This window comes from Mus caroli, unplaced genomic scaffold (assembly GCF_978045245.1).
Source record: "Mus caroli unplaced genomic scaffold, Mus_caroli_1 scaffold_11, whole genome shotgun sequence".
Classification (NCBI taxonomy): Eukaryota; Metazoa; Chordata; class Mammalia; order Rodentia; family Muridae; genus Mus; species Mus caroli.
The window spans coordinates 107719462-107743623 of NW_028227266.1; the positions used below are offsets into that span (position 1 = coordinate 107719462).

Below are 24162 nucleotides of genomic sequence, written 5' to 3' on the forward strand. Positions count from 1 at the left end.
TGACTTCATTGGTCACTCTAACTAGAAAGCAGTCAAGACTTGTAACCCTAAATAAGGTTGGGGAGCCCTTGAAGTGTCTGTCAAAACCCTGGGTGATTCCCAAAAGTCTTGGGACCTGACCTTGCCCTTATTTGCGTCATATCTTAAGTCCAGGAGAAGTGGGGTGGGGGAAGCGACCTCTGGGGAGGTGGGTGGGGGCGGGCCGCCAGGTCCCCGCCTGCTGCTCCGCCTCCTGGGATCAGGGACTTTTCTCCTCAGTGCCGGCAGGACTTGCTGCGGCGCGGGAGCAGGCTGACTCGCACAGGCAAGATCGGGACTTGGGGTGGCGGGTACTCGGTTTCCACCCGCCAAAGGCTTGGGAGACAAGGGACAGAGAGGTTGGGTTCCTGGCTGACTGTTTCTATCACTCAGGATGAGGCTGCGACTCCTGGTCGCTGCCCTCTGCGCTGCCGAGATCCTGGTGGGAGTGCCGGAAGTGTGGGCCCAGCCCAGAGATAGAGGTGGGCATCTTTCAGGGCTCTGCACCCTGTCTGTCACCTATGCATCTACTCAGACTTTATCCCTGACACCTTTCCACCGATGAGTCCCCCAAACTCTTCATGGATTCTTCCTAAACTCCCCGAATTCTACTCTGCATTCCCCAAATTGTCTCCTATCCCATATGGCACCCAAATTCTAGCTCTCTGGATGCAGGCTGATCCTCTGTCCTCTGCCACCGGGCAACAGTCCCTCCACGCTGATTTCAGCCCCGCAGCTACACCCCTGCTTGCAGGTTTTCTTCCCCCAAGGTGCTCCTGCCCTCCCTGAGGAGCTCTGTTCAGAGTCCCACTGCGGTTTCCTCCAACACTGGCAGAAATTACGCCTACCTGGACTCTACCTGGGTTTGCAGAGGAACATCAAGCCTATTGTCCTCCCAGTCCCCAAGTCCCAGGGGACCTCAGTGCCTAGAGGACGGTGGGTGGCTGTATTCCCTACAAGGTCATGATCCCTCCTCCCTGCTCCAGTGACCTGCACACGCCTTTATGCCGCTGACATCGTGTTCTTACTCGATGGCTCGTCGTCCATTGGCCGCAGCAACTTTCGAGAAGTGCGAGGATTCCTGGAGGGGCTGGTGCTGCCTTTCTCAGGAGCAGCCAGTGCACAGGGCGTCCGGTTTGCCACAGTGCAGTACAGTGATGATCCACAGTGAGTAGTCGGCGTGGGGTCAGGACTGTAGGCCCCAAGACCCCTTTCACAGGAACAGGCTCTGGAGAGCCCAGAAAGGCCCCCGCCAACACCACTTCTGGAGAGAGGTGGGGATAACTTGGAAGAGTGTTCTTGTCCCAAAACACCTCTCAGTCAGTGTCCTGGGGTTGTACTGGTGGGGGATACACAGGATGATTCCTGATCTGAGGGAGCAGAGTCCAGGAGCTCCAAGCGTTGGGCTCCTGGTGGAGTCTGCATGTTTGGGCTCTGCCAGCCCTTCAGCCCTCTGTTCATCAGAAATGCTTTGTCTGGCCAGTGACCACTGTCCTGAAACTGAGCCCTTCCTCCTACAATTATTTAATCAGATATCCTGCCCCCACACACACCACCACCCCTACCCCCACCACCCCAGCCTCAGGCTAGGGACCTTGAGGGTTCCAGGCTTGTTGAGGCTCAGTGACATTGCTATGTCAAGCAGCACCTGAGGAGGCTGCTAACGTGGACACTTCCGTGGTAGAGGGCTGGGCGGGGGGTGGGGTGTGTGTGTGTGTGTGTGTCTCAGAACCAAGGGTGCTCTTACCTCAGAGCTCATTCATCTCAGAGGTCTCATCTCAGAAGCAGGGCTGGAAGAGATCATGACACCCCTCCCCCCCCCCCCCGTGCTACCTCGTTTCCTCCCCTCAGGACAGAATTTGGTCTGGATACACTTGGCTCTGGGGGTGACACCATCCGAGCCATCCGTGAGCTCAGCTATAAAGGCGGTAACACTCGCACAGGGGCCGCTCTTCACCACGTTTCCGACCGTGTCTTCCTGCCTCATCTAACACGTCCTGGCGTCCCCAAGGTGTTCCCTATAAACCTACCATGCCTGCAAATGTGACCCCAAAATAAATGTCTGAAACATCCCTGACTGCTCTTGGCACCCATCCCAGGTCTGCATCCTGATCACAGATGGGAAATCCCAAGATTTAGTGGACACAGCTGCTCAAAAGCTGAAGGGGCAGGGAGTCAAGCTGTTTGCTGTGGGTGAGAACCAACTTGAGGCGAGAGGTCTGTTGGAGTGGGGGACCATTCAGAGACTGTGTAAGCAACTGAGCCCTGCTTGGGCGTCACTTCAGGAATCAAGAATGCCGACCCCGAGGAACTGAAGCGTGTGGCCTCACAGCCAACCAGCGATTTCTTCTTCTTCGTCAATGACTTCAGCATCTTGAGGACCCTGTTGCCTCTCATTTCCAGGAGGGTGTGCACAACTGCTGGTGGTGTGCCTGTGACCCTGCCTTGTAAGTTTCTGCCCGTTCTGGGTACCCTGACCCCAGCCTGGGAGTGCCGACCTATGCACTCCTCACCCATGACCTGATACTGCCCCCAACCCCATTCGCAGCTGATGACACTCCATCTGGGCCCCGGGACCTGGTGCTCTCTGAACCAAGTAGCCAATCCTTGCGAGTACAGTGGACAGCAGCCAGTGGCCCTGTGACTGGCTACAAGGTTCAGTACACGCCTCTGACAGGGCTAGGGCAGCCGCTGCCAAGTGAGCGACAGGAGGTAAGGATATTAACAGTGACTGGTGGCTGCTATTAAGGACTTGGCTGGACAATGAGATGACCTCTGGCCCTGGGCAGGTGAACATCCCAGCTGGTGAAACCAGCACGCGACTCCAGGGTCTCCGGCCACTAACGGACTACCAAGTGACTGTGGTTGCCCTCTATGCCAACAGCATCGGGGAGGCCGTGAGTGGGACAGCTCGGACCAGTGAGCAATTCTGTCAACCTTTGACCCCATTCTCCTAACCACCCAGCCCCTAAACCCCTTCTTACTTTTGGCTTTACCAATCCCTGGTTGGGCCTTCCCTCAGCTGCCAAGGAAGGGCTAGAATTGAGCCTCCAGAACATCACATCGCACAGCCTCCTGGTGGCCTGGAGGAGGGTACCAGGTGCTAATGGCTACCGTGTAACATGGAGGGACCTCAGTGGTAAGTGAGAGCCATGGACTGACAAAGTTATTGATTCTTACATCTATAAGGCCCACTGAACCCTCTGTGTACTCGCATACAAGGTGGGCCAACCCAGCAGCAGGACCTCAGCCCTGGACAGGGGTCAGTGTTTCTAGATCACTTGGAGCCTGGCACGGACTATGAGGTGACCGTGAGCGCCCTATTTGGCCACAGCGTGGGGCCTGCCGCTTCTCTGACTGCCCGCACCGGTGAGGAGCCTGAGTCCCTTTTTCAGGCTGGGCTGGACAGGCACAGCAGGGTACGGAAGCCACTGATACCCATGTGCCCTGGCAGCATCTTCTGTTGAGCAAACCCTGCATCCCATCATCTTGAGCCCGACATCCATCCTCCTTTCCTGGAACTTGGTGCCTGAGGCCCGCGGCTACCGCTTGGAGTGGCGTCGTGAGAGTGGTCAGTGCGAGTGGAGAAAGCCGGGCGGGCAGGGTTTGGGGTTTGGCTTCGGCTCACCTGATCCTGCCATCCTGCAGGCTTGGAACCACCACAGAAAGTGGAACTGCCCCCTGATGTGACCCGCCACCAGCTGGATGGTTTGCAGCCAGGCACTGAGTACCGTCTCACGCTGTATACTCTGCTGGAGGGCCGTGAGGTGGCCACTCCTGCAACTGTGGTTCCTACAGGTAAGGGCTCTGTAGGTCTATACGTTATCCAGAAAGTCTAGTGACTGCAGCCAGCCTCATGTTCTCCTCTCTCGAAGGGCTAGAGCAGCTGGTGAGCCCGGTGATGAATTTACAAGCCATAGAACTACCTGGGCAGCGAGTGCGAGTGTCTTGGAACCCAGTCCCTGGGGCCACCGAGTACCGTTTCACTGTACGCACCGCCCAGGGTAAGGCAGAAGCAGCCTGAAAAGTCCCCTCATCCCGAAGTCCCAGCCTGCAGCACCCTCCCACCCTGACTTGGTTCCTACAGCCTCCTTCATCTTTTTGGCCATCTGCATCCCGAGAACTGTTGACCCCAGAACTGCCTCAGGGTCTGTCTTTCCTCTCCTCTACTCCAGCCTGCTCTTCAGTTGTCTATCTCCACTCTGCCCACACCCCTGCTGTGGCTCATCCATGTTGACCCCTACAGCTCTATGACCCACGCTCTGCTGTCCCTCTCTAGGGAGAAGAGGGCCCCCCTGTGGTCACTGTGGCTCAAAGTAGTCAGAGCCTGACTCAGTCACTTGATTCTTTGCCTGAGTGCTCCTTCAGTCTCTTACATTCCCACCACCTCCCCACTATGGATCCTCTAATACTGATCTTTTGCGTCCCCCAACGCCCACCCATCATCCTGTGTCAGTGTCTATCGGTGACTTGCCAACTTGCATCACTGGCACAGACTCTCATCATGCTATGTCCTAACGCCCTGTCTGTCACCCAGTGTCCCCATTCATTGGTGACCTCCTGTTATCCTGTGTTGCCATCATGGACCCCTTAGCCCCATGTCATTTTCTTTTACTGTTTTCCTCTCTCACTGCCCCTCCCCATCCAACCTCCCCATCTCCCACGATGTCTGGTAGCCTTGCCTATCACTGACTGCTGTTCTAGATCCCTGTGTGGTACTCACCCCCCTGCCTGCCCACCCTGCCTTTTCTCAGGGGTCGAGCGGACCCTGTTGCTTCCTGGGAGCCAGACAACCTTTGACTTAGATGATGTTCGAGCCGGGCTTAGCTACACGGTGCGGGTGTCTGCTCGAGTGGGTGCTCAGGAGGGTGATGCCAGCGTCCTAACGATCCACAGGGGTAAGCACCTTAGGAGACTTACAGGTGATGGCGACTGACTTGCTCCCTGTCCTCACACTGACCTTTCACCCCTATCTTTAACCTCCAGATCCAGAAGCCCCACTTGTTGTCCCAGGACTGCGGGTTGTCGCATCAGATGCAACAAGAATTAGGGTGGCCTGGGGACTTGTCCCTGGAGCCAGTGGATTTCGGGTCAGCTGGAGGACAGGCAGTGGTCAGTGTGGAGTGTGTGGGTTGTTTGCTGAGGGGAGCTCTCAGAGTGTGGAGGAGTAAGGGGACATGCAGAAACCAGGCTGCCATTTCTCTCTGATCCCAGGTCCAGAGTCCAGCCAGACGCTAACTCCAGACTCCACTGTCACGGACATCCTGGGGTTGCAGCCTGGCACCTCTTATCAAGTCGCTGTCTCAGCACTTAGAGGGAGAGAAGAGGGGCCCCCTGTGGTCATCGTGGCTAGAACTGGTCAGAGTCTGACCCGGCCCCCTGGCTCTTTGCCTCTTGTGCCCCTTAGACTTCTGAGGCCCCCTTAATGGTGTACATTTCCACCTTGAGTCCCAGCCCACCCATCCCTACTCTCGAGCCTTCCCCTTCATGTTCACCTGTCTCTCCCATGGCTCCCTGTCTTGCTGCTCGTCCCTCAGAACCTACCACTTCCTCCTTCCCCTTCTCCTCCTTCTCCTCTTCCTCCTTTGTTGGACCCAGCTCTCCTTGGACCTTTACTTTGTCCTTTGCCTGATGTCCTCATGGTCCCCTAATGCTTCCATAGACCCCTCTCAGTCAGACCTTGTCTTTCAGATTATTGCGACCTGACAGCTCGGCTTCCTACTGTAAAACCCCTCATTGCCCTTTTGTGAGGTCCCTGCCTCCTGTAAACACTCATAGCCTTCCCTTGCCAGATAGTTCCCCATCTTCTCCCATCAGACCTGCCTACGTTGCCAGATTCCCCGTTATCTCCCTCTTCAGATCCACTGGGCCCAGTGAGGAGAGTCCACTTGACTCAGGCTGGCAGCTCATCTGTCAGCATTGCCTGGACTGGGGTTCCCGGTGCCACAGGATACAGGGTTTCCTGGCACTCAGGCCGCGGTAGGAGGCAGGGGTTTAAGGAGGGCTGTGGGAGGAGGTTCTGAATACAGTGGAGGCTAAAGATTCTTTTGGGATCCAAGTGGAGCATTGGGCGGGCAGTCTGACAAGTCCTGGGGTTATCTCCATCCCTGATCCCAGGTCCAGAGAAATCTCTGTTGGTTTCTGGAGATGCCACGGTGGCTGAAATAGATGGGCTGGAGCCGGACACAGAGTATATAGTGCGTGTGAGAACCCACGTAGCTGGTGTGGATGGAGCCCCCGCCTCTGTGGTTGTGAGGACTGGTGAGTAGATCCCAGCCAGCTATTCCTTGGCTGACCCAGCCTGCTATGTCTTTCTGACTGCTGCCCCTGCTCAGTAACCTCCCTGTCCACCCTGAACCACCCAGGGTTACTGAGTGTCCGTTCATTCATGTTTGTGACCTTGGCCGTGCTACACTCCCCCTGAAACACTAACCTCCTCCCCTCAAAGTCCCTTCCACTGACCTGGCCACACTAACCTTGCCCAGCCTTCATTACCTATGCCTGCCTTGCTACTCTTGTTTCTGCTAGACACCCAGTGGCCCCTCACTTTTACCTTGCCTTTGTCCCTAGCTCCTGAGCCTGTGGGCAGTGTGTCGAAACTGCAAATCCTTAATGCTTCCAGTGATGTTCTACGGGTCACTTGGGTAGGAGTCCCTGGGGCCACATCCTATAAACTGGCGTGGGGACGTAGTGAAGGTAAGGCTCCAGGTCTCCATCCTTGTCCTTCCTGGCTACAAATGCCCTCTCTGCTAAGCTCCCCACACCCCCTAACTCTTAACTCTCTGCCGGCCTGGCCAGGTGGCCCTATGAAACACCGGGTACTCCCAGGAAACCAAGAGTCTGCAGAGATACGGGATCTCGAAGGAGGAGTCAGCTACTCCGTGAGAGTGACGGCGCTTGTTGGAGACCGAGAGGGTGCACCGGTGTCCATTGTCATCACCACACGTAGGAGGATGTTTGGGTTGGAAGAAGACTTGGAGTGAGGCTTGTGTTCAAGGGGTAGGGCTTTGGGGGAAGGATTTGTGCTGGTGTTGGAGAGGGATCAAGGATTTATAGTGAGCCTGTGTGGGTAAAGTCCGGGGAAGAAATGTATTCAGAGGGGTTGGTTAGCCTAGAGGGCAGAGCCTCCCTGATTGTGATGCTTTCTCTTAAGCGCCTGCGACCCCAGCACTTCTGGAGACTCTTCAAGTCGTGCAGAGTGGGGAGCACTCCTTGAGGCTGCGATGGGAACCAGTACCCGGAGCACCAGGCTTCCGTCTGCATTGGCAACCTGAGGGTGAGAGACAATGGAGGAGGGAGTTGGGACCAATTAAGAGAGAGGGCCTCTGGGCAAAGTTGCTGAAAGGAGTGGGCAGCCAGGTCTGCAGCATCAAAAGCATCAGGGGGCTTAATCAACAAGGTGGGTGGACGTAGTCAGCCTTGAGGAGATGTATCTGGTGAACAGGTTAAAGATGAATGAGAAAGATTGTTGGGAGAATGGATGTGATGGTTCAGCGCAGTTGGTGAGAGTCAGTGAGATGGGGACCTCCACCCCTGTTATCAGTCACCACCCCCTGCATATTCTTGGTCCTTACACTCATACTTCTCTCAGGTGGCCAGGAACAGTCCTTGACCTTGGGACCTGAGTCTAACAGCTACAACCTGGTTGGTCTGGAGCCAGCAACAAAGTACCAAGTATGGCTGAGTGTCCTGGGCCAGACTGGAGAAGGTCCCCCTAGGAAGGTGACTGCATACACTGGTGAGCCTCCCAGAGCACTCACTGGCCTGTGCTGTGCTCTTCCCCCACGCCAATCACATACCCTAATTTTCTGCACTCCAGACTCTAAGCGATTCCTGTAGGCCCTCCCCTAAGGCCCTGGCAGAGATTCCAGAGTAATCTCCCATGATGCTTCACTAAAATGAACCTGCTCCAAAATCTTGCATCTCTCTCTTGCTCTCTGCATCCATCCTCAGATCCGCTGGTCTTTGATTACTCTTTCAGAGCCCTCTCACATCCCGAGCACTGAACTCCGCGTGGTGGACACCTCTATTGACTCAGTGACTTTGACCTGGACCCCAGTGTCTGGGGCATCCAGTTATATCTTGTCCTGGCGGCCGCTCAGAGGAACTGGCCAGGGTGAGGGGAAGACCAGAAGGTGGTAACTGGGGCTCCATAGAGAACTTTTCTGCTTAACCAAATCTTCCTCTGTAGAAGTGCCTAGGGCCCCACAGACACTGCCAGGGACCTCAAGCTCCCACAGAGTGACAGGACTGGAACCTGGTATTTCCTATGTTTTCTCTCTGACACCTATCCAGAGCGGTGTACGAGGTTCTGAGATCTCTGTCACACAAACGCCAGGTATGGAAGGTACTGCGGAGAAGCCTGAGGGGACCACGGAATGGCTGACGATCCTAGTAACTCGGCTCTTTTGTGCAGCGTGTTCCCATGGCCCGGTGGACGTGGTGTTCCTCTTGCACGCCACGCGAGACAATGCTCACAACGCAGAGGCTGTGAGGAGGGTCCTGGAAAGGCTTGTGTCTGCACTTGGGCCTCTTGGTCCACAGGCTGCTCAGGTTTGGTTCTAATGAAAGCCAGATTCCACCTGTTCCTGGCCCTCCCCACCACTGATTCCTGACCAGCCACCATCACGCCATCCCTCTTTGGGTTCAGGCTTTCCCCAGCTCTTCTCCAGGCTCTGGATTATCTCTCCTATTCTACCATTGTAACTGACCCCCTGGGCTGATCATACCTCCCATGTCTCTATCTCTGTCCTACTCACATGTCCTCCCCATCCTGTGTCTGCTCCTACCCAGGTCGGCCTGCTGACTTACAGCCACCGGCCCTCCCCACTGTTCCCACTGAATAGTTCCCATGATCTTGGCGTCATCTTGCGAAAGATCCGTGACATCCCCTACGTGGACCCAAGTGGTAACAACCTCGGTAAGGACCACAATCAGTGTGGACTCCTGGGGCTTTCCCATCAGGTTCTGTGTCTCGGGGTTCTGACACGCACTTCTTCCCAGGCACAGCCGTGACCACAGCTCACAGATACCTCTTAGCATCCAATGCTCCTGGTCGCCGTCAGCAAGTGCCAGGTGTGATGGTCCTGTTAGTGGATGAGCCTCTGAGAGGGGACATACTCAGCCCCATTCGTGAGGCCCAGGCTTCTGGTGAGCTGTAGGGCTGTTGGAGAGGGGCCTTGGGAATAGAGGTGGCCCCGGTGAGGTTGTCATGTAGATTGCTGGATCTCTTCTTAGGGCTTAAGGTGATGGCGCTGAGTTTGGTGGGAGCTGACCCAGAGCAGCTGCGTCGCTTGGCACCAGGCATGGACCCCATCCAGAACTTCTTTGCTGTGGATAATGGCCCAGGCTTGGACAGAGCAGTCAGTGATCTGGCTGCAGCCCTGTGTCAGGCAGCTGTGACCATAGAGGTTTGGAGAAGGCCTCTGGGGACTGGTAGTACAGAGGGGACCTTGGGGTTCTTTTAGAACTTCCTGGTCTCAAGGAGCATCTTTGTCCACAGCCGCAAACAGGGCCTTGTGCTGTGCACTGTCCAAAGGTAAGTGGCCAGAGTTGAATGGGGTGGGCAAAGGCCACAGCTAGACTTGGTTGTTCTTACCCTCTTCTGACATGTCTTCTCCTAGGGCCAGAAGGGGGAGCCTGGAGTAACAGTAAGCCACCCTATGGAGGTGAACAGCACGTTGGGAGTCAATGGGGCAGAGGGTGGTGGATAGCACAGGACTCACTGATCACTCCTTTTAGGGACTGCAAGGACAGGCTGGACCTCCTGGCCCCCCCGGTCTCCCGGTGAGTGCCTCCCCACCTCTGCCTCTCTTGTGCCTGGCTTACAGCCTCCTTACCTGTTCTCCTCACTCAGGGCAGGACCGGTGCTCCAGGCCCGCAAGGTCCTCCTGGAAGTACCCAAGCAAAAGGCGAGAGGGTGAGTGTGGAACTCATCGATTGTCTCTAGGGTGCTCCCACCGGGGTGCTCCCACCGGGGTGCTCCCACTAGTTTTCCTGGAGGGTGTATGGAAAAAGGAAGAAGCAGAGTTAGCGGGAGGAGATAGAGTTAGAGCTGGACGTGGTGGTGCACACTGTAACCAACCCTCGCACCCAAGAGGCAGAAGCAGGATGAGACACAACTTTTAGGCTAACCTAGATTGCACAACCAGATCCTGTCTCAATAGATAGATAGATAGATAGATAGATAGATAGATAGATAGATAGATAGATAGATAGATATCCACAGAATGTTCTTAGAGGCCTGAGTGATGATTATAAAGCACACCGGATTAGGGGGAGGTTCTGGAGTGGACAGAAAGGGCTTTAGGATCCCCTTGGAGAGGCTGGGCTCTTGCTGGCATGAAATCCATTCAGCTGACAGCTGCTGCTCCTCTGCCCCACCACTCGGCTCTGGGAACACTTGGGAGCCTGTGGGGTTGGAGCCGCGGTGGGTGGCATGGAGCTCTTTATGTAAACTGGGACACTGGGGAAGGATCTTTTCCTGCTCTGACCTCTTGCCTTTCTAGGGCTTTCCTGGCCCAGAAGGGCCTCCAGGCAGTCCTGGCCTCCCTGGAGTTCCTGGGTCTCCTGGCATTAAGGTGAGCAAGGCTTGCCTTTGCCATCACCGGGGGACACATCCTTGAATGGGTGCTATAATTTTGACTGTTCTGTCTTTGGTTCATTTTCAGGGCTCCCCAGGGTGGCCTGGCCCTCGTGGGGAACAGGTAAGTGTTCTCTTCCTGCCATCCCAGTGCCTGCTAGGGTGAGAGCCTGCGGCTGGGGCCAACCATGGCTCATGAGGATCTCTCCAAGACCTATCCGAGCCTAACTACTGCCCTCTACTCTGCTTTGTCTGTAGGGAGAACGAGGGCCTCAAGGCCCAAAGGGGGAGCCGGTAGGTGAAAGGGAAATGGGGGCCAGGATATTCCCTGGAGGAGTGGGGTGCCCCAGGCCAAACCCTGTACAAGACCTGAAGCATGCTAAGAACTGGAACACCATGAAGGGCGTGTCCCACCTCCCCTACCCTGAGAACTGCTTTCTGCCCCACACAGGGCGAGCCTGGGCAAATCACTGGTGGTGGAGGGCCAGGGCTTCCTGGAAAAAAAGGGGACCCTGGGCCTTCGGTAAGTCTCAGGCTATGTGGCTGCAAGTGATAAGGGAGTAGGAGGCCAGCTGGGAAGTGACAGTCAGTTCTAAAGCACCTTACATCGTGTCTCCTCTAACAGGGGCCCCCTGGACCTCGTGGACCTTTGGGGGGCCCAGGACCCCGTGGCCCCCCAGGGCTTCCTGGAATATCAGTGAAGGTGACAACATGACCCCCAAATAATCTTATGAATAGCACATGATTCAGACCTGATGATCTCACTGGGATCCATACAACCCTTACTGTTTCTTCTGACCTTTAGCCCCCCCACTCCCCACTCAGTTCCTCGCTATTCTTTTTTGGGGATTAGGTTTTGAGACAATGTCTCTCTCTCTCTAGCTCTAGCTGGCCTGAAACTCACTCTGTAGACCAGGCTGGTCTCGAACTCACAGAGATCTGCCTGGCTCTGCCTCCCGAGTGCTGGGATTAAAGGGGTGCTCCACCATACCTGGTCCCCATTATTTGTCTAACCAAATTTGACCCAACCACTCTCCTTGCATCTTGGGGGTGGTGGAATGGTCCAGAGTCATGGGGTCATATCTGTCTTCCAGGGTGACAAAGGTGATCGTGGGGAACGGGTAAGTGAGAAGTCAGGTATCCTGGGGATGGCTTGGAGGCTGAGTCTCATGGCCATCTCCTGACCCACTGTTCTTCCCTAGGGTCCCCCAGGACCAGGCATTGGTGCCAGTGAACAAGGTGACCCTGGACTTCCGGTGAGGAGGCCTTGGGGTTCTGGTGGAGGGGCAGTGGCTGAGTGTTGGCCTTCCTAGTTTTTTACTTATGGATTTGTTTACTTCCTTCAAGGGGCTTCCTGGAAGCCCTGGACCCCAAGGCCCAGCTGGCCGACCTGGAGAGAAGGGAGAAAAGGTAGAAGCCTGACCTCTGGGTGGCCCATAGGCAGGGCCTCCCCTGGGTTTCGCTGTCATTTGTTTCTCCTTCAGGGTGACTGTGAGGATGGAGGTCCAGGCCTCCCAGGACAGCCTGGGCCCCCAGGGGAGCCGGTGAGTTAGCCTTCAACCATCAACTCCCTTCACCCTTACGCTCAAACCTGTCTCTGAACTCCCCATTCATCCTTTCCAGGGCCTGCGGGGAGCTCCTGGAATTACTGGGCCCAAAGTAAGTACCAGTTGTGGCTGGGTGTGTTCAGATGTGACGTGTTATAGTTTGGGACTTTCCCACGGTGCTTCAGTGTTCCCGGCTTCAGGGTTAGAAGATACAGCTCTGAGGAGCTCAAAGGCTGTGGTTTTGGTAGTTGGGAATCTATATGCTTTATTTGGGGTTCTCTGAAAGTGCCCCTCTTCTCTCTCCTCAGGGTGATCGGGGACTGACGGGGACCCCGGGCGAGCCTGGAGTAAAGGTGTGTAGAGCCTGGGGGGTGCTTGGGAGCATCCGGGTTATGCTCAGCTCTGACCTCTTCTGTTCTCCCAGGGTGAACGGGGACATCCTGGTCCCGTGGGACCCCAGGTAAGCCCCTGACCTCAGTGCCAACTAACTTATAGACTCGACGTTTCCTGCTAGTTCTGATTTCTTGTTCTCAAGCCCTTCGACCCATCAGCAAATGACACCTATCCTCAGGGATGCAGGCTCGGGGATGCAGGCTCAGGGATGCAGGCCTAGGGATGCAGGCCTAGGAATGCAGGCTCAGGGATACAGGCTTAGGGATGCAGGCTCTAGCCCTCAGGCTCCAGGTTCCAGCTCTGGGTTTTCTGACTAGAACAGAACTGACCTCCATTCTCTCGATGAGTTTCACTCTTTCCTATCCCAGTCCCATCCCCGAGACCCCTTTCTAACCTGCCCCCCCCCGCCCACCCAGAGCAACACCAATATTTCTCTTCCCCAGGGGCTCCCCGGAGCTGCTGGACATCCTGGAGTGGAGGGTCCTGAGGTAAGTCTGTGACTGTGGAAGGGGTCAGGGATGAGGCTTTCCTAGGTCCCTCCCTCCCTGTTTGGGCTCACAATGTCTCCGTGTACAGGGGCCACCAGGACCCACTGGCCGCCGAGGAGAAAAGGTAGGTTTCAGATGTCATACTTCCTGGCAGATGGGACACTTGGACCTTCAATCCCTAGGTGGCCCTTTGACCTGTCTCTGTCCCTGTCCTCTCTCCTTAGGGAGAACCTGGTCGCCCTGGGGATCCTGCAGTGGTGAGTGAGGGACAGATGGGATCCTGATCCAACATGGTTCTGGAGCACTGATACAAACTGTTGCTCAGGGCAGTGGCCTTGGGTAGGCCCAGCTTTGTGGTCCCCTGGATGCTGTAATCTGCCTTCAGACAGCTAGCCGTGTCCCTCTGACCCTTCAGACAAACAGCCCTGTCCCTCTGATCCTTCAGACAGCTAGCCCTGTCCCTCTGACCCTTCAGCCAGCCAGCCATGTCCCTCTGACCCTATAACCATTTTGAGGTCATGAACATGGTGTCAGGTGTCAGCCATTTTGTATAGCCCTTGCCTGTCTGTGACCTACAGACAGAGACAGAGCTCCGTGACATCCAGCTTCATAAATCTCTGTCCCTCTAGGGGACTGGTCCTATGATATCTAACCAAGGCTGAGTTGTGTCTGTCCTGTTGGTTTTCAGGGTCCTGGTGGTGCTGGAGCCAAAGGAGAAAAGGTATGTCAGGAGGCTGTTAAAGGGTGAGGTCAAGGTCACAGGGTCTATCTTGGGTCCGACCTAGAGATCACAGGCTTGTAGCCTGATTCCTGGGTTGTGGGAGTGCCTGGAGCCTGGTTCTAGTATTGATAGCCCTTGTCACTTTTAGGGAGAGGCTGGGCTCCCTGGGCCCAGAGGAGCTTCTGGAAGCAAAGGAGAGCAGGTGACTGAGGGGACAGCATGTTGGGGGGGGGCAGGTGCAGGCTATACACCCCTGAATACTGATCATTCCCTCTACAGGGCACACCTGGATTGGCTCTTCCTGGAGACCCTGGCCCCAAAGGAGACCCTGGAGACAGGGTAACTAAATATGGGGCCAGGGATATGTGACAGAGGGTGGAGGGAAAGGTATCTAGAATTCTGACTAGCCTGTTCCCCTTCCTGCTTTCTCAGGGTCCCATTGGCCTCACTGGAAGGGCAGGACCCACAGTAAGTATCTGTGACCTTGGATGACCCTCATGGTTGGTAGAGCTCCCTCCTCTCTCAAAGGCTATCTGTTGTCTGAGTTGTGCATCCCCCTCTTTCTTGTATCCCTGACAGGGTGACTCAGGGCCTCCTGGAGAGAAAGGAGAGCCTGGTCGACCTGGTTCCCCAGGACCTGTTGGCCCCCGAGGAAGAGACGTGAGAGACTGGATCTAGGGGTGTCCTGGGTGTTGGGATGCATCACTGGGACCTTAGGACCAAGACTGACCTTCATGTCTCACAGGGTGAAGCTGGAGAGAAAGGTGACGAGGGGACCCCGGTGAGACTCCTCCCCACCCTGTGGCTTTTGATCCTCTACCTGAGAACCGTGACCCCAAGGACCTTAGGACCCTAGCAGATAATTGTGTTCATCCTCTGGCTCCTGTCCAGCCAGTGCCCAGCCCATCTCTGTCCATGCTTACTGAGTCAGTTAGATCCTAGCCCACCTGCACAGAGTGACTTTCTTCTCTGTCACTAGGGTGAGCCAGGTTTGCCTGGAAAAGCAGGTGAACGCGGCCTCCGGGTGAGTCTTCACAGGGAGAAATAATGGGTCAAGCAAGAGGGAGGAAAAAACTTAGACAGGAATGTGAAGAGAGGTTCCGGGGGGTGGAAGGGAGGAGGTGAGATATGAGAGAGGAATCTATCTACCAGGAAGTGTGGGGTGGTGGGAAACTCTCATGGATTTGGGGATGGTGGCAGACATAGGCAGAATAGAAGTTCATGGGAAAACCTGAAAATGCCTGAAGAGTCTGCCTCAAACCAACTGTTCTTTTCAGGGGGCACCTGGGCCTCGGGGGCCTGTGGGTGAGAAGGGGGACCAGGGAGATCCTGGAGAAGACGGACGGAATGTGAGTCTCAACCTGTGGCCCCTCACCCCTGACTTCAGTCCCGATTCATCCATCCAGTTCCCACCTCACCCTCCAAGGAGTCACTCCCACAGTCTTCACCTCCCTTCTCTCTTCTGGGAGAACTTCCCAAAGGCCAGCAGGACCCCATGAGCCCTCATGGTACTTCTAAGCCTCTCCTCAATTGTTGTCTGCCTTGACTGACCTCCTGGCCTTCTGCAGGGCAGCCCTGGATCATCTGGACCCAAGGGTGACCGTGGGGAGCCTGTGAGTAGTACTGCACCTGGGCTTGTGTGGGCTGCCATCGTGGGCATTGTTCAGGCAAGAGACCTGGAAGTTATCAGGGAGAAGCACTAATGGCCACGTGCAGGCTTAGCTGCCTTAGCTGCATTCTGGGAATTGGCATTGGGGCACTTTCTGGAACTGGGGGACAGAGTTGAGCCTGGGCAACTCTGAACTTCGATGCTCTGGGCTCCTATTGATGCTAGTAATTTCTTTTTCCAGGGTCCCCCAGGTCCTCCTGGACGGCTGGTAGGTGTTGAGCTAGGTCTGGTCTTCTGGCATCCCCTTTTCTATCCCCCATTGCCTCCTGTATCTCCCCACCAACCTACTTCCTTCACAGACCCTTGACACCTCCATTGATCTTCATCACCTCTTACTGTCCCCATTGCCCCTTTCCAGCCTTGGATTTCCTCTTGAAGTGCTCATATTGATCATTGTCCTACAGGTGGATGCAGGCATTGAATTCAGAGACAAGGTACAGGGGTCTGGGGGTAGGAGTGAGGCCTCATGTTTGGGAAGTATCCAATGGCCCTTGTGACAAGATATAGCTCAAGTGTCCCTAGTGGCTAAGGTGCTGATCCCTCAGCCAACCTGTTTCTGCCACAGGGAGAGCCTGGACCAGAAGGTCCCCGAGGACCCAAGGGTGACCCTGGGCCCCCTGGAGCCTCTGGAGAAAGGGTAAGTGTGATGAGCCTTGTCAGGGGTGGGGGGCTACAGTGAGAAAACCTCACTCTGATTCTTCTGTCTTTTGTCTTCAGGGCATTGATGGGCTTCGGGGACCCCCAGGCCCACAGGTGAGTGTGTGCTTTGCCCCTTAACCTGCACCATCCATTGCTCTGTCACCCTCTATCTGACCTTGTTCCCTCCAGGGAGACCCCGGTGTTCGAGGCCCAGCAGGAGACAAGGTGAGAGGACTGGATGGGTTTCGAGAGGCAGAGTTGGCTCGAGGACCCACCTCAGTCTTCAAGGCTTCCTGCCACTGTGTTTTCCTCAGGGTGATCGGGGACCCCCAGGGCTGGATGGCCGGAGTGGGCTGGATGGGAAACCCGGAGCCCCTGGCCCCCCAGGGCTACATGTGAGTAACAGTTTTCTCAGTCCTGTAGCCCTTTATCTCACTTGTTTAGTCTTAGCCTTGAGTCATGGTACCAGCATGCTCTCTGTGTGTCCTTTTAGAGAGCCTTCCTGTGTGGGGCATATCACCGGTAGGTTTTGGGTTCACAGGAACCATTGCCTGCCGATGGGCAAGGACCCTCGTCCCATGTTCCTAACTTTGAATGTCTTCTTAGGGTGCTTCAGGCAAAGCTGGGGACCCGGGGAGAGATGTAAGTCCGGGGAGATGTCAAGGTGGCGGGTGACTTGGGGGTCCAGGAGAGGCCTCATGGGTGTCATCACAATCAATGAGAACAGGGCAGATGGTTCTGCTGGGTCTTTGGGAGGAGATCTCTGCCCCTAATCAGCAGGTCACCTGACCCCTGGCTGACAGCTGCTTTACACATCTTAACAGAATGGTCCTGGAGTTCTTCCTTTAGGAATCAAAGCTAGAGAGCCCTTGACTTACAGGGTCTTGGCCTCAGAGGATTTCTACAAGACCTCTGAGTCTCTACACTGGGGACCTTCTAGGCTATGGGGTGCCATGTCCTAAGGGACAGCTCAGAGACCTTCTTAATCCTAACAATGATTCCCCCCCCCCAGGGGCTTCCAGGCCTTCGAGGAGAACATGGCCCCCCTGGTCCCCCTGGCCCTCCTGGAGTTCCAGTGAGTCTTGCTTTCAGACCATCCCTTTAGCCTCTTCTACTGTCACCTGAGCCCTAAGATCTAACCAACTCTCTGCTCCCGCAGGGAAAGGCAGGCGATGATGGCAAGCCAGGCCTGAATGGGAAAAACGTAAGTGTGTTTAAGACAGTGCTGCCACACCTGCCAAGAAAGGCCCACGTGTTCACACAGCCCAGAAACACAGACAGCACTGGGAGCACACGTACTGACTTCAATAGACATGCACCAACACCAAACATAGCCCTGACGTGACAGTGCGTTTGAAGTGTGTTCTAGGGCACACCTGGGCAGCCTTATGTGAGTTAGATCTGTGTGTGTGTCAGCTCAGGAGGAGCAGTGTACAACAAGATAAGCCACAGCCACTTGTCCAGTCAAAGAGCCACACAACCAGGTTGAGAACGACAGACATGTGGGCATGGAGCCATATTCAATGACACGTGGAGATATGTTAACACTTGAACACTACATTTAGACAAAGATGTAGTGAAGCAAAGTCCCATGGCTTGCCCATAACATAGCTGAGGACATGCTGACATATGTTTATAGCAATTGTCACCAACATGCATATGATCACATATATTGAAATACATGTAAGATTTGTAGACACAAGCCAAAACATACAGTTTCTAAGGAACTGGGGACCCAAGTGTATATGAATAAATTCATGCTTAGACGTAGGCCATGGTATGCAGATAGAGGACACACAGAGCCCTGTGTACATCCGCTAAGTCACATGTGGATAGGTGTGCTATAAGGCATGGACTCTTACTGTGTCTGCATGCATGTGAGTTACATACAAAGAGCTACAGGAGGAAGGCCTGAGCTTGTATACATGGCTGCAGGCACACATAGGCTGCCCTGGAACATGCAGCACTTTGCTGGGATGGACAGACACAGGTACTCTAAGACACACAGCCATAAAGCTACAGGCACAGATTCAGTTACAGTCATCAGAAGTCTATACAGACGGTCTCGAAGCCAGACCATTTGGGCTTATGGGTCTTCTGCCCTCAGGGAGAACCTGGAGACCCCGGAGAAGATGGAAGGAAGGTAAGCCCCTCTCTTGGAGGATGCTGTGGCCTCAGATTGGACCACGTCTAAAAAGCCTTATCTCCCTTAGGGAGAAAAGGGAGATTCGGGTGCCCCTGGAAGAGAGGTAAGTGCTTGGTTTTTTTTTTATATTCTGTGGTTCCTGATCATGACCCTGTGAGAAATATGGTTCCACTCCTCCATGGGACCCTGGATAGTAACTGTATCCTCCACAGGGCGCTGATGGCCCCAAGGGTGAACGTGGAGCTCCTGGCAATCCTGGACTCCAGGGTCCTCCAGGTCTCCCGGGGCAGGTCGGTCCTCCCGGCCAGGTGAGTGTCTAGGGTAATTGTAAGACGTGGGATCAGTAGCCCATTGTGCATCCTGAGCTACTGTTTTGGGGTGCCTTGACCTATATGACCCTTTCATGTTCCTTCATACTTCAGGGTTTCCCTGGTGTCCCAGGAATTACGGGTCCTAAGGTGAGTTTGTGTATCTGTGTTGGGTAAAGAGTACGATGCGGGGCTGGGCAGGATTAGGAGACATGTTCCTGCTGGGTCATTCTCTTTCCAGGGTGACCGTGGAGATACTGGATCCAAAGGGGAACAGGTGAGGCTCCCACCTTTTTCATTAGTCCATGGAGCTACATCCTCCCACTAGATGTATATATATCCTGCCCCCCGCACCCCCCCACAACCCCCTCCCCCGCCCCGACTGGGTCCCAGTAGCCAATTTCTTGTCTCCAGGGCCTTCCTGGAGAACGTGGCCTACGAGGAGAACCTGGGAGCTTGCCAGTGAGTAAGACCCAGCCCTTGTCTGCATACCCTGGCAGTCACTTCTCTCCCTTGCCCCTTGCCATCAGACTCTATGGGTTCTGCCCTCTGTCCTCAGTTGCTTGCACCACCAGGTTCCTGTAGCTTCCGTTCAAGAAAGCAGAGGTGGTGGAGAAATGCCAGAGATAGGCCTCACCCCTGACCTCCAGAGGGCAAGAGGGTGCAGACACTTTCTCGGGAGACAGTGTGGGGCAGGAGAGAGGACCTTCTCTTGCCTGACTAGTTCTTTACCATCTTTGTGTCCTCAGAACGCAGAGCGTTTGCTGGAAACTGCTGGCATCAAGGTAGGTTGTTCAGAAGCTGATGGAGGGTCCAGTGGGGCCCTAAGAGACAGGCGGTGTCCACGGGGCCCCACGGATGAGTTGTAGCAGCTTCAGGCCTGCTGATTCTCTGTGCCTTCACCACTCTTAGGTGTCGGCCCTGCGGGAGATTGTGGACACCTGGGATGAGAGTTCTGGCAGCTTCCTACCGGTGCCTGAGCGGAGACCTGGCCCCAAGGGGGACCCTGGTGACCGAGGCCCTCCAGGCAAGGAGGTAAGTGACTGCTGGATGCTCAGTGGGTGTCCCTGGTGGAGGGCACACTCTTACAGCCACAAGCATTCACCCTTCTCCTCCCCCAGGGCCTCATTGGCTTTCCTGGAGAACGTGGGCTGAAGGGAGAGCGTGGAGACCCTGGCCCTCAGGGGCCTCCTGGCCTGGCCCTGAGTGAGAGGGGCCCACCTGGCCCACCCGGCCTTGCGGGGGAACCCGGAAAGCCTGGCATTCCTGGACTCCCAGGCCGGGCTGGTGGTTCAGGGGAAGCAGGAAGGCCAGGAGAGAGGGTGAGCCTGGGGCTGACCAGGAGGGGTGGGGGAATGGTGGGAGAGACTGGCCTTCCCACTAATGTTGGCCTCTCCCTGCTCTTTGTATCCAGGGAGAAAGGGGAGAGAAAGGAGAACGCGGGGAACAGGTGCGTGCTGGGGAGACTCTCTGAAGGGGCCTTCCCGGAGCCTTTACCAGTTGGCACAGCCTCCTGTTTCCTTCTGCAGGGCAGAGATGGCCTTCCCGGCCTCCCTGGACCACCTGGCCCTCCTGGCCCCAAGGTGATCACCCAGCCTTGTGACCGGTGATAATACTACCCTGAGATTGGGCCCCAGAGACCCCAAAATTTTGTGTGATCCTGGGACCTGTACTGATCCCGTCACACCAGTATGACAGACTCATCTTCGCTCCATGATTTTGAACTTATAGGTGGCCATTGAAGAGCCAGGCCCTGGACTGGCTAGAGAGCAAGGACCTCCTGGACTCAAGGGTGCCAAGGTCAGTGTGGGGTCAACCTGTGACTCAAGCCTTACCACGCCTCTCGGGCCTGACCTGATGTCTCATCTAAACAGGGGGATCCAGGCAGTGATGGTAACCCTGGACCTAAAGGAGACAGGGTGAGGCTTCCTACCCTACTATGCCGTCTTGCTGTGGGGCATGCCATGAGCGGTCTGCATATATATGTGTACACATGGCAGAGAATGGGGCTCAGAGCAGGATGTTTTGTTTGCAGGGTGTACCAGGCATCAAAGGCGATGTGGGAGAGCCTGGAAAAAGGGGTCACGATGGCAACCCAGTGAGTTCTTGCCCCATAAGTCACATGTGTGTGAGACCATGGCTCTTACATGTGTTGTCATATATGCAGGGCTGGAATCAGCACTGCTTAGGAAATAAGTTCTATCCTTGGCCATTGGGAGCAGGGTGGGCATGAAGAAGAGGGGGTTGGGTGTCAGGACAAGGTGCCCTTAGACCAATTCTTTTACAGGGTCTACCGGGAGAGCGTGGTGTGGCTGGGCCTGAAGGGAAGCCGGTAAGTGGATTGGCCACGAGAGTAGCCAACCTTGGATCTGAGCCCCTTGCTGGGTTTATTTCTTGAGGGAGGGAGTAGGGCTATGCCTATGTGCAAATTGCAGACATAGGTGCATGCTGCCTGACAGGTTTACTGTGTGTATGTCTGCGTGTCTATAAGCTATTTGTAAGGGCAGACCACAGGTATATGGCCATCTGTTCTGGAGAGGTGGGCAGTATAAGGATGCTCACCAGATAAAGGTCCTCAAAAGATGGAGACAGGCCAAAGTGAGGCCTGGACCAAGGTTCATCAGCCCCTTCCTTGTGCAGGGTCTTCAGGGCCCGAGGGGGACCCCTGGCCCAGTGGTGAGTACATTAAAACCTTCATTTTGTTCCTCCTATCCTGTGCCAATCACCAATGAAAAACATTGCCTGCTTTCCCTGGGTGGGGCTGGCTCCTTTCATCAGACTGTCCCCAACAGGGTAGCCATGGAGACCCTGGACCACCTGGTGCCCCGGTGAGTGATGGAGAAATGATGGTTTTAGTGAGGGTAGGAGAGGGAGGGGACAGTCATCTGTCATTGTTGGTGAACCAGGCTTTGTTCATGGGAATCCTGGAACCCCAACAGACAACACTGAATCCCGTGTTCTGCCTTCATGCTTTTTTTCTAGGGTCTTGCTGGCCCTGCAGGACCCCAGGGGCCTTCTGGCCTGAAGGTGAGTGTAGGCACGGAAGGGGAATGGGATGAACAGATGAAGAAGGGAGGGGGGATGCCACACATGTCTATTCCCACGATGGAGCTAAGCACATGGTTTCTGGGACTTTTACAGGGGGAGCCTGGAGAGACAGGACCTCCAGGACGGGTGAGTGGTGTAGCTGTCGGGGTAGGTCACAAGGACACTGTGGGTTTGCCACTGTCCTGACTCCTCCTTCCAGGGTCTGCCTGGACCTGTTGGAGCTGTGGGACTCCCTGGCCCTCCTGGCCCTTCTGGCCTTGTGGTAAGTGAGTTGCAGTAGGGATACCATGCAGTAGGTCCTGTGTTCCACGGGTTCCACATTCTCCAGTGTCCTTTGTTCCTTACCTTATATGACCTTATATCTGCTCCCCACTCCCCAGGGTCCACAAGGCTCTCCAGGTTTGCCCGGACAAGTGGTAAGTCATGGTGGGCTTGGGCTGGGATCCAGGGGTTATGGGTCATTATGCAGGTCCTTGACTGAGTCCCTTCTTTTCAGGGGGAGACAGGGAAGCCAGGACCTCCAGGCCGTGATGGTAGCAGTGGAAAGGATGGAGAGCGGGGAAGTCCTGGTGTGCCGGTGGGTGTTTTAGGAGGGTTGGTGGTGGGCTTGTGATGGAGCCCTGTGCCCAGCTGGCTGGGTAGGAGGTGGGCAATGGGGATAGGATGATGGAAAGAGTTGATTCCTCACACTGCTCTTTCATAGGGGTCACCAGGTCTGCCTGGCCCTGTTGGACCTAAAGGAGAACCTGGACCTGTGGGAGCCCCTGGACAGGTGACTCTTGCCTCTGCTCCCTACTCCCTGCCCTAAGCCTCAGTTTCCACTTACCATCTGGAATGGCAGGACAGAGTGGGAACCAAGGGCGGCTAGACCACTTACTGGGCATTCCCCACAGGTGGTGGTCGGGCCCCCTGGAGCAAAAGGCGAGAAGGTGAGTATTGAAAGAAAGGGCTGTGGAACGGGAATGAGGGAAAGCCACTGACATCCTCTGTTATCAGGGAGCCCCGGGAGACCTTGCTGGAGACCTGCTGGGTGAGCCGGTGAGTGTGACACCCCTGTCAGTAGGGGTCCTTTGACCCTTGGTTTATCTATCTACATGACTCTTAGCTTTCACAAGCCCCCCCCCCCCCCACATTTGACCTCCCTGGCCTCAGGCCTACCTCCTTAAGATCTGTTTGTGACTAACACATGCATGTGTGGTCCTATGACCCTCATGTCTATAGGGAGCCAAAGGTGACCGAGGACTGCCTGGACCACGGGGTGAAAAGGTGAGTGTGTCTGGGCTCCCAGCATAAGTGTTAGGCAGAGTAGGGGTGAGGCCGTGAGGCCAGGGGCCCTGACCATCCTCTATGTGCAGGGTGAAGCTGGCCGTGCAGGAGAGCCTGGGGACCCTGGGGAAGATGTAAGTCTGGGCTCTGGGCAGGACCAAACCTGGCTTGACCATGAAAACAAAGACCATGCTTGGGGTTGTTCATAGCGCTGAGCCCTTACTGCCTATGTTCTTGGGGGTTGTTCATAGCGCTGAGCCCTTACTGCCTATGTTCTTGGGGGTTGTTCATAGCGCTGAACCCTTACTGCCTATGTTCTTGGGAAGTTTCTGCTTGGAGCACATAACACACAGCTGCACGCCTTTTGGTTTCCTTATTTGTGGACTTCCATACTTGTGGATGCCAGCTTGGCTTCTGTGCACCCATCCTTCATCATGGTTCCTTACCATGGCTGAGCCCATGCAGGTCTGATACTGCCTCATCTCCCAGGTCCCAGGATGCAGCAGTATCTCTGCAGGCCTCTCCTTGGCCACGTGTTTCTAATCTTGTGTTCCGCCCCCATCCGCCTGAGTATATATCTGTGCTCACGTCTAAGTTTCCTGATGGAGTTTCCATTGAGCGCCACATCTGTGGCCCCTCCTATTTGCCTGCTCACGTGTGAGCTCTGTGTGCCTGTGGTCACGGCTGAACTCCCACATGTCTGTGGTCACATCTGGGCTTCCCTTGGCCTGTGTTCTCACAAGCCTATGGTCCAGTCTGTGTTTCCAGAGGCCTGTAATCATCTGAATTCTCTCATGAATATTTTTGGTCCATAGAGAAGCTTGGTATTAACATTCTTATACTATTAAAAAATGTGTATGAGTGTTTTGCCTGCTCATTTGTGCACTACCTGCTTGCCTGTTGCCTTTGGAGGCCAGAAAGGACATTGGATCTCTTACTGAAGTTGTAGATAGTTGTGAGCCACCATGTGGTTGCTGGGAATTGAACCCAGGTCCTCTGGAAGAACAGCCAGTGCTCTTAACCTCTGAGTTATCTCTCCAGCCTGAATTACTTTATATAGACACATATTTTTTATTTTTTAGGGTCAAAAAGGGGCTCCAGGACTCAAAGGTCTTAAGGTACATTTATATGGAAAGGTCTTTGCTTGGAACCATGGGCATATGACTCTTTAAACCTGATGAGACTCCTCTTTCCCTCAAAGGGTGAGCCAGGCATTGGGGTTCAGGGCCCCCCTGGCCCGAGTGGTCCTCCGGGTATGAAGGTGAGTCAGTGCTCCCTCACAGGCTCCTGAGGTGGAGGAGGAGTTCTGGGGCCTGACCTGGGAAGGTGTCTTTGTG

The 24162-nt window shown here is 55.1% G+C and overlaps 1 protein-coding gene across 1 annotated transcript in view; it reads left to right on the forward strand.

The window, feature by feature from the left end:
* The first annotated feature begins 412 nt into the window (after window positions 1–412).
* Window positions 413–24162, forward strand: part of Col7a1 (collagen type VII alpha 1 chain) — a 31305-nt gene continuing 7555 nt past the window's right edge. The window contains exons 1-93 of the mRNA XM_029481743.2: window positions 413–500; window positions 1005–1185; window positions 1870–2029; window positions 2118–2211; window positions 2304–2465; window positions 2567–2730; window positions 2808–2937; window positions 3041–3157; window positions 3241–3387; window positions 3473–3589; window positions 3667–3816; window positions 3894–4022; window positions 4773–4916; window positions 5005–5130; window positions 5233–5376; window positions 5878–5997; window positions 6136–6279; window positions 6589–6714; window positions 6817–6963; window positions 7172–7294; window positions 7610–7756; window positions 8000–8134; window positions 8210–8356; window positions 8435–8571; window positions 8812–8938; window positions 9022–9168; window positions 9256–9428; window positions 9521–9556; window positions 9642–9668; window positions 9760–9804; window positions 9875–9937; window positions 10527–10598; window positions 10689–10724; window positions 10859–10894; window positions 11052–11123; window positions 11226–11303; window positions 11695–11721; window positions 11803–11856; window positions 11948–12010; window positions 12085–12144; window positions 12224–12259; window positions 12456–12500; window positions 12572–12607; window positions 12984–13028; window positions 13117–13152; window positions 13253–13285; window positions 13717–13749; window positions 13898–13951; window positions 14029–14088; window positions 14182–14217; window positions 14329–14409; window positions 14495–14530; window positions 14729–14773; window positions 15027–15098; window positions 15318–15362; window positions 15600–15626; window positions 15823–15852; window positions 15984–16055; window positions 16136–16171; window positions 16247–16282; window positions 16372–16452; window positions 16664–16699; window positions 17070–17132; window positions 17217–17261; window positions 18165–18200; window positions 18271–18306; window positions 18416–18511; window positions 18626–18661; window positions 18753–18788; window positions 18926–18973; window positions 19261–19296; window positions 19424–19546; window positions 19633–19833; window positions 19926–19961; window positions 20041–20094; window positions 20243–20311; window positions 20386–20430; window positions 20547–20609; window positions 20799–20843; window positions 21152–21187; window positions 21304–21339; window positions 21494–21538; window positions 21653–21685; window positions 21759–21821; window positions 21940–21975; window positions 22056–22136; window positions 22263–22331; window positions 22453–22488; window positions 22556–22597; window positions 22781–22825; window positions 22915–22959; window positions 23908–23943; window positions 24027–24086. Of these exons, the coding sequence (XP_029337603.1) occupies window positions 413–500; window positions 1005–1185; window positions 1870–2029; window positions 2118–2211; window positions 2304–2465; window positions 2567–2730; window positions 2808–2937; window positions 3041–3157; window positions 3241–3387; window positions 3473–3589; window positions 3667–3816; window positions 3894–4022; window positions 4773–4916; window positions 5005–5130; window positions 5233–5376; window positions 5878–5997; window positions 6136–6279; window positions 6589–6714; window positions 6817–6963; window positions 7172–7294; window positions 7610–7756; window positions 8000–8134; window positions 8210–8356; window positions 8435–8571; window positions 8812–8938; window positions 9022–9168; window positions 9256–9428; window positions 9521–9556; window positions 9642–9668; window positions 9760–9804; window positions 9875–9937; window positions 10527–10598; window positions 10689–10724; window positions 10859–10894; window positions 11052–11123; window positions 11226–11303; window positions 11695–11721; window positions 11803–11856; window positions 11948–12010; window positions 12085–12144; window positions 12224–12259; window positions 12456–12500; window positions 12572–12607; window positions 12984–13028; window positions 13117–13152; window positions 13253–13285; window positions 13717–13749; window positions 13898–13951; window positions 14029–14088; window positions 14182–14217; window positions 14329–14409; window positions 14495–14530; window positions 14729–14773; window positions 15027–15098; window positions 15318–15362; window positions 15600–15626; window positions 15823–15852; window positions 15984–16055; window positions 16136–16171; window positions 16247–16282; window positions 16372–16452; window positions 16664–16699; window positions 17070–17132; window positions 17217–17261; window positions 18165–18200; window positions 18271–18306; window positions 18416–18511; window positions 18626–18661; window positions 18753–18788; window positions 18926–18973; window positions 19261–19296; window positions 19424–19546; window positions 19633–19833; window positions 19926–19961; window positions 20041–20094; window positions 20243–20311; window positions 20386–20430; window positions 20547–20609; window positions 20799–20843; window positions 21152–21187; window positions 21304–21339; window positions 21494–21538; window positions 21653–21685; window positions 21759–21821; window positions 21940–21975; window positions 22056–22136; window positions 22263–22331; window positions 22453–22488; window positions 22556–22597; window positions 22781–22825; window positions 22915–22959; window positions 23908–23943; window positions 24027–24086 (7137 nt within the window). The remainder of the gene's footprint in view (window positions 501–1004; window positions 1186–1869; window positions 2030–2117; window positions 2212–2303; window positions 2466–2566; window positions 2731–2807; window positions 2938–3040; window positions 3158–3240; window positions 3388–3472; window positions 3590–3666; window positions 3817–3893; window positions 4023–4772; window positions 4917–5004; window positions 5131–5232; window positions 5377–5877; window positions 5998–6135; window positions 6280–6588; window positions 6715–6816; window positions 6964–7171; window positions 7295–7609; window positions 7757–7999; window positions 8135–8209; window positions 8357–8434; window positions 8572–8811; window positions 8939–9021; window positions 9169–9255; window positions 9429–9520; window positions 9557–9641; window positions 9669–9759; window positions 9805–9874; window positions 9938–10526; window positions 10599–10688; window positions 10725–10858; window positions 10895–11051; window positions 11124–11225; window positions 11304–11694; window positions 11722–11802; window positions 11857–11947; window positions 12011–12084; window positions 12145–12223; window positions 12260–12455; window positions 12501–12571; window positions 12608–12983; window positions 13029–13116; window positions 13153–13252; window positions 13286–13716; window positions 13750–13897; window positions 13952–14028; window positions 14089–14181; window positions 14218–14328; window positions 14410–14494; window positions 14531–14728; window positions 14774–15026; window positions 15099–15317; window positions 15363–15599; window positions 15627–15822; window positions 15853–15983; window positions 16056–16135; window positions 16172–16246; window positions 16283–16371; window positions 16453–16663; window positions 16700–17069; window positions 17133–17216; window positions 17262–18164; window positions 18201–18270; window positions 18307–18415; window positions 18512–18625; window positions 18662–18752; window positions 18789–18925; window positions 18974–19260; window positions 19297–19423; window positions 19547–19632; window positions 19834–19925; window positions 19962–20040; window positions 20095–20242; window positions 20312–20385; window positions 20431–20546; window positions 20610–20798; window positions 20844–21151; window positions 21188–21303; window positions 21340–21493; window positions 21539–21652; window positions 21686–21758; window positions 21822–21939; window positions 21976–22055; window positions 22137–22262; window positions 22332–22452; window positions 22489–22555; window positions 22598–22780; window positions 22826–22914; window positions 22960–23907; window positions 23944–24026; window positions 24087–24162) is intronic.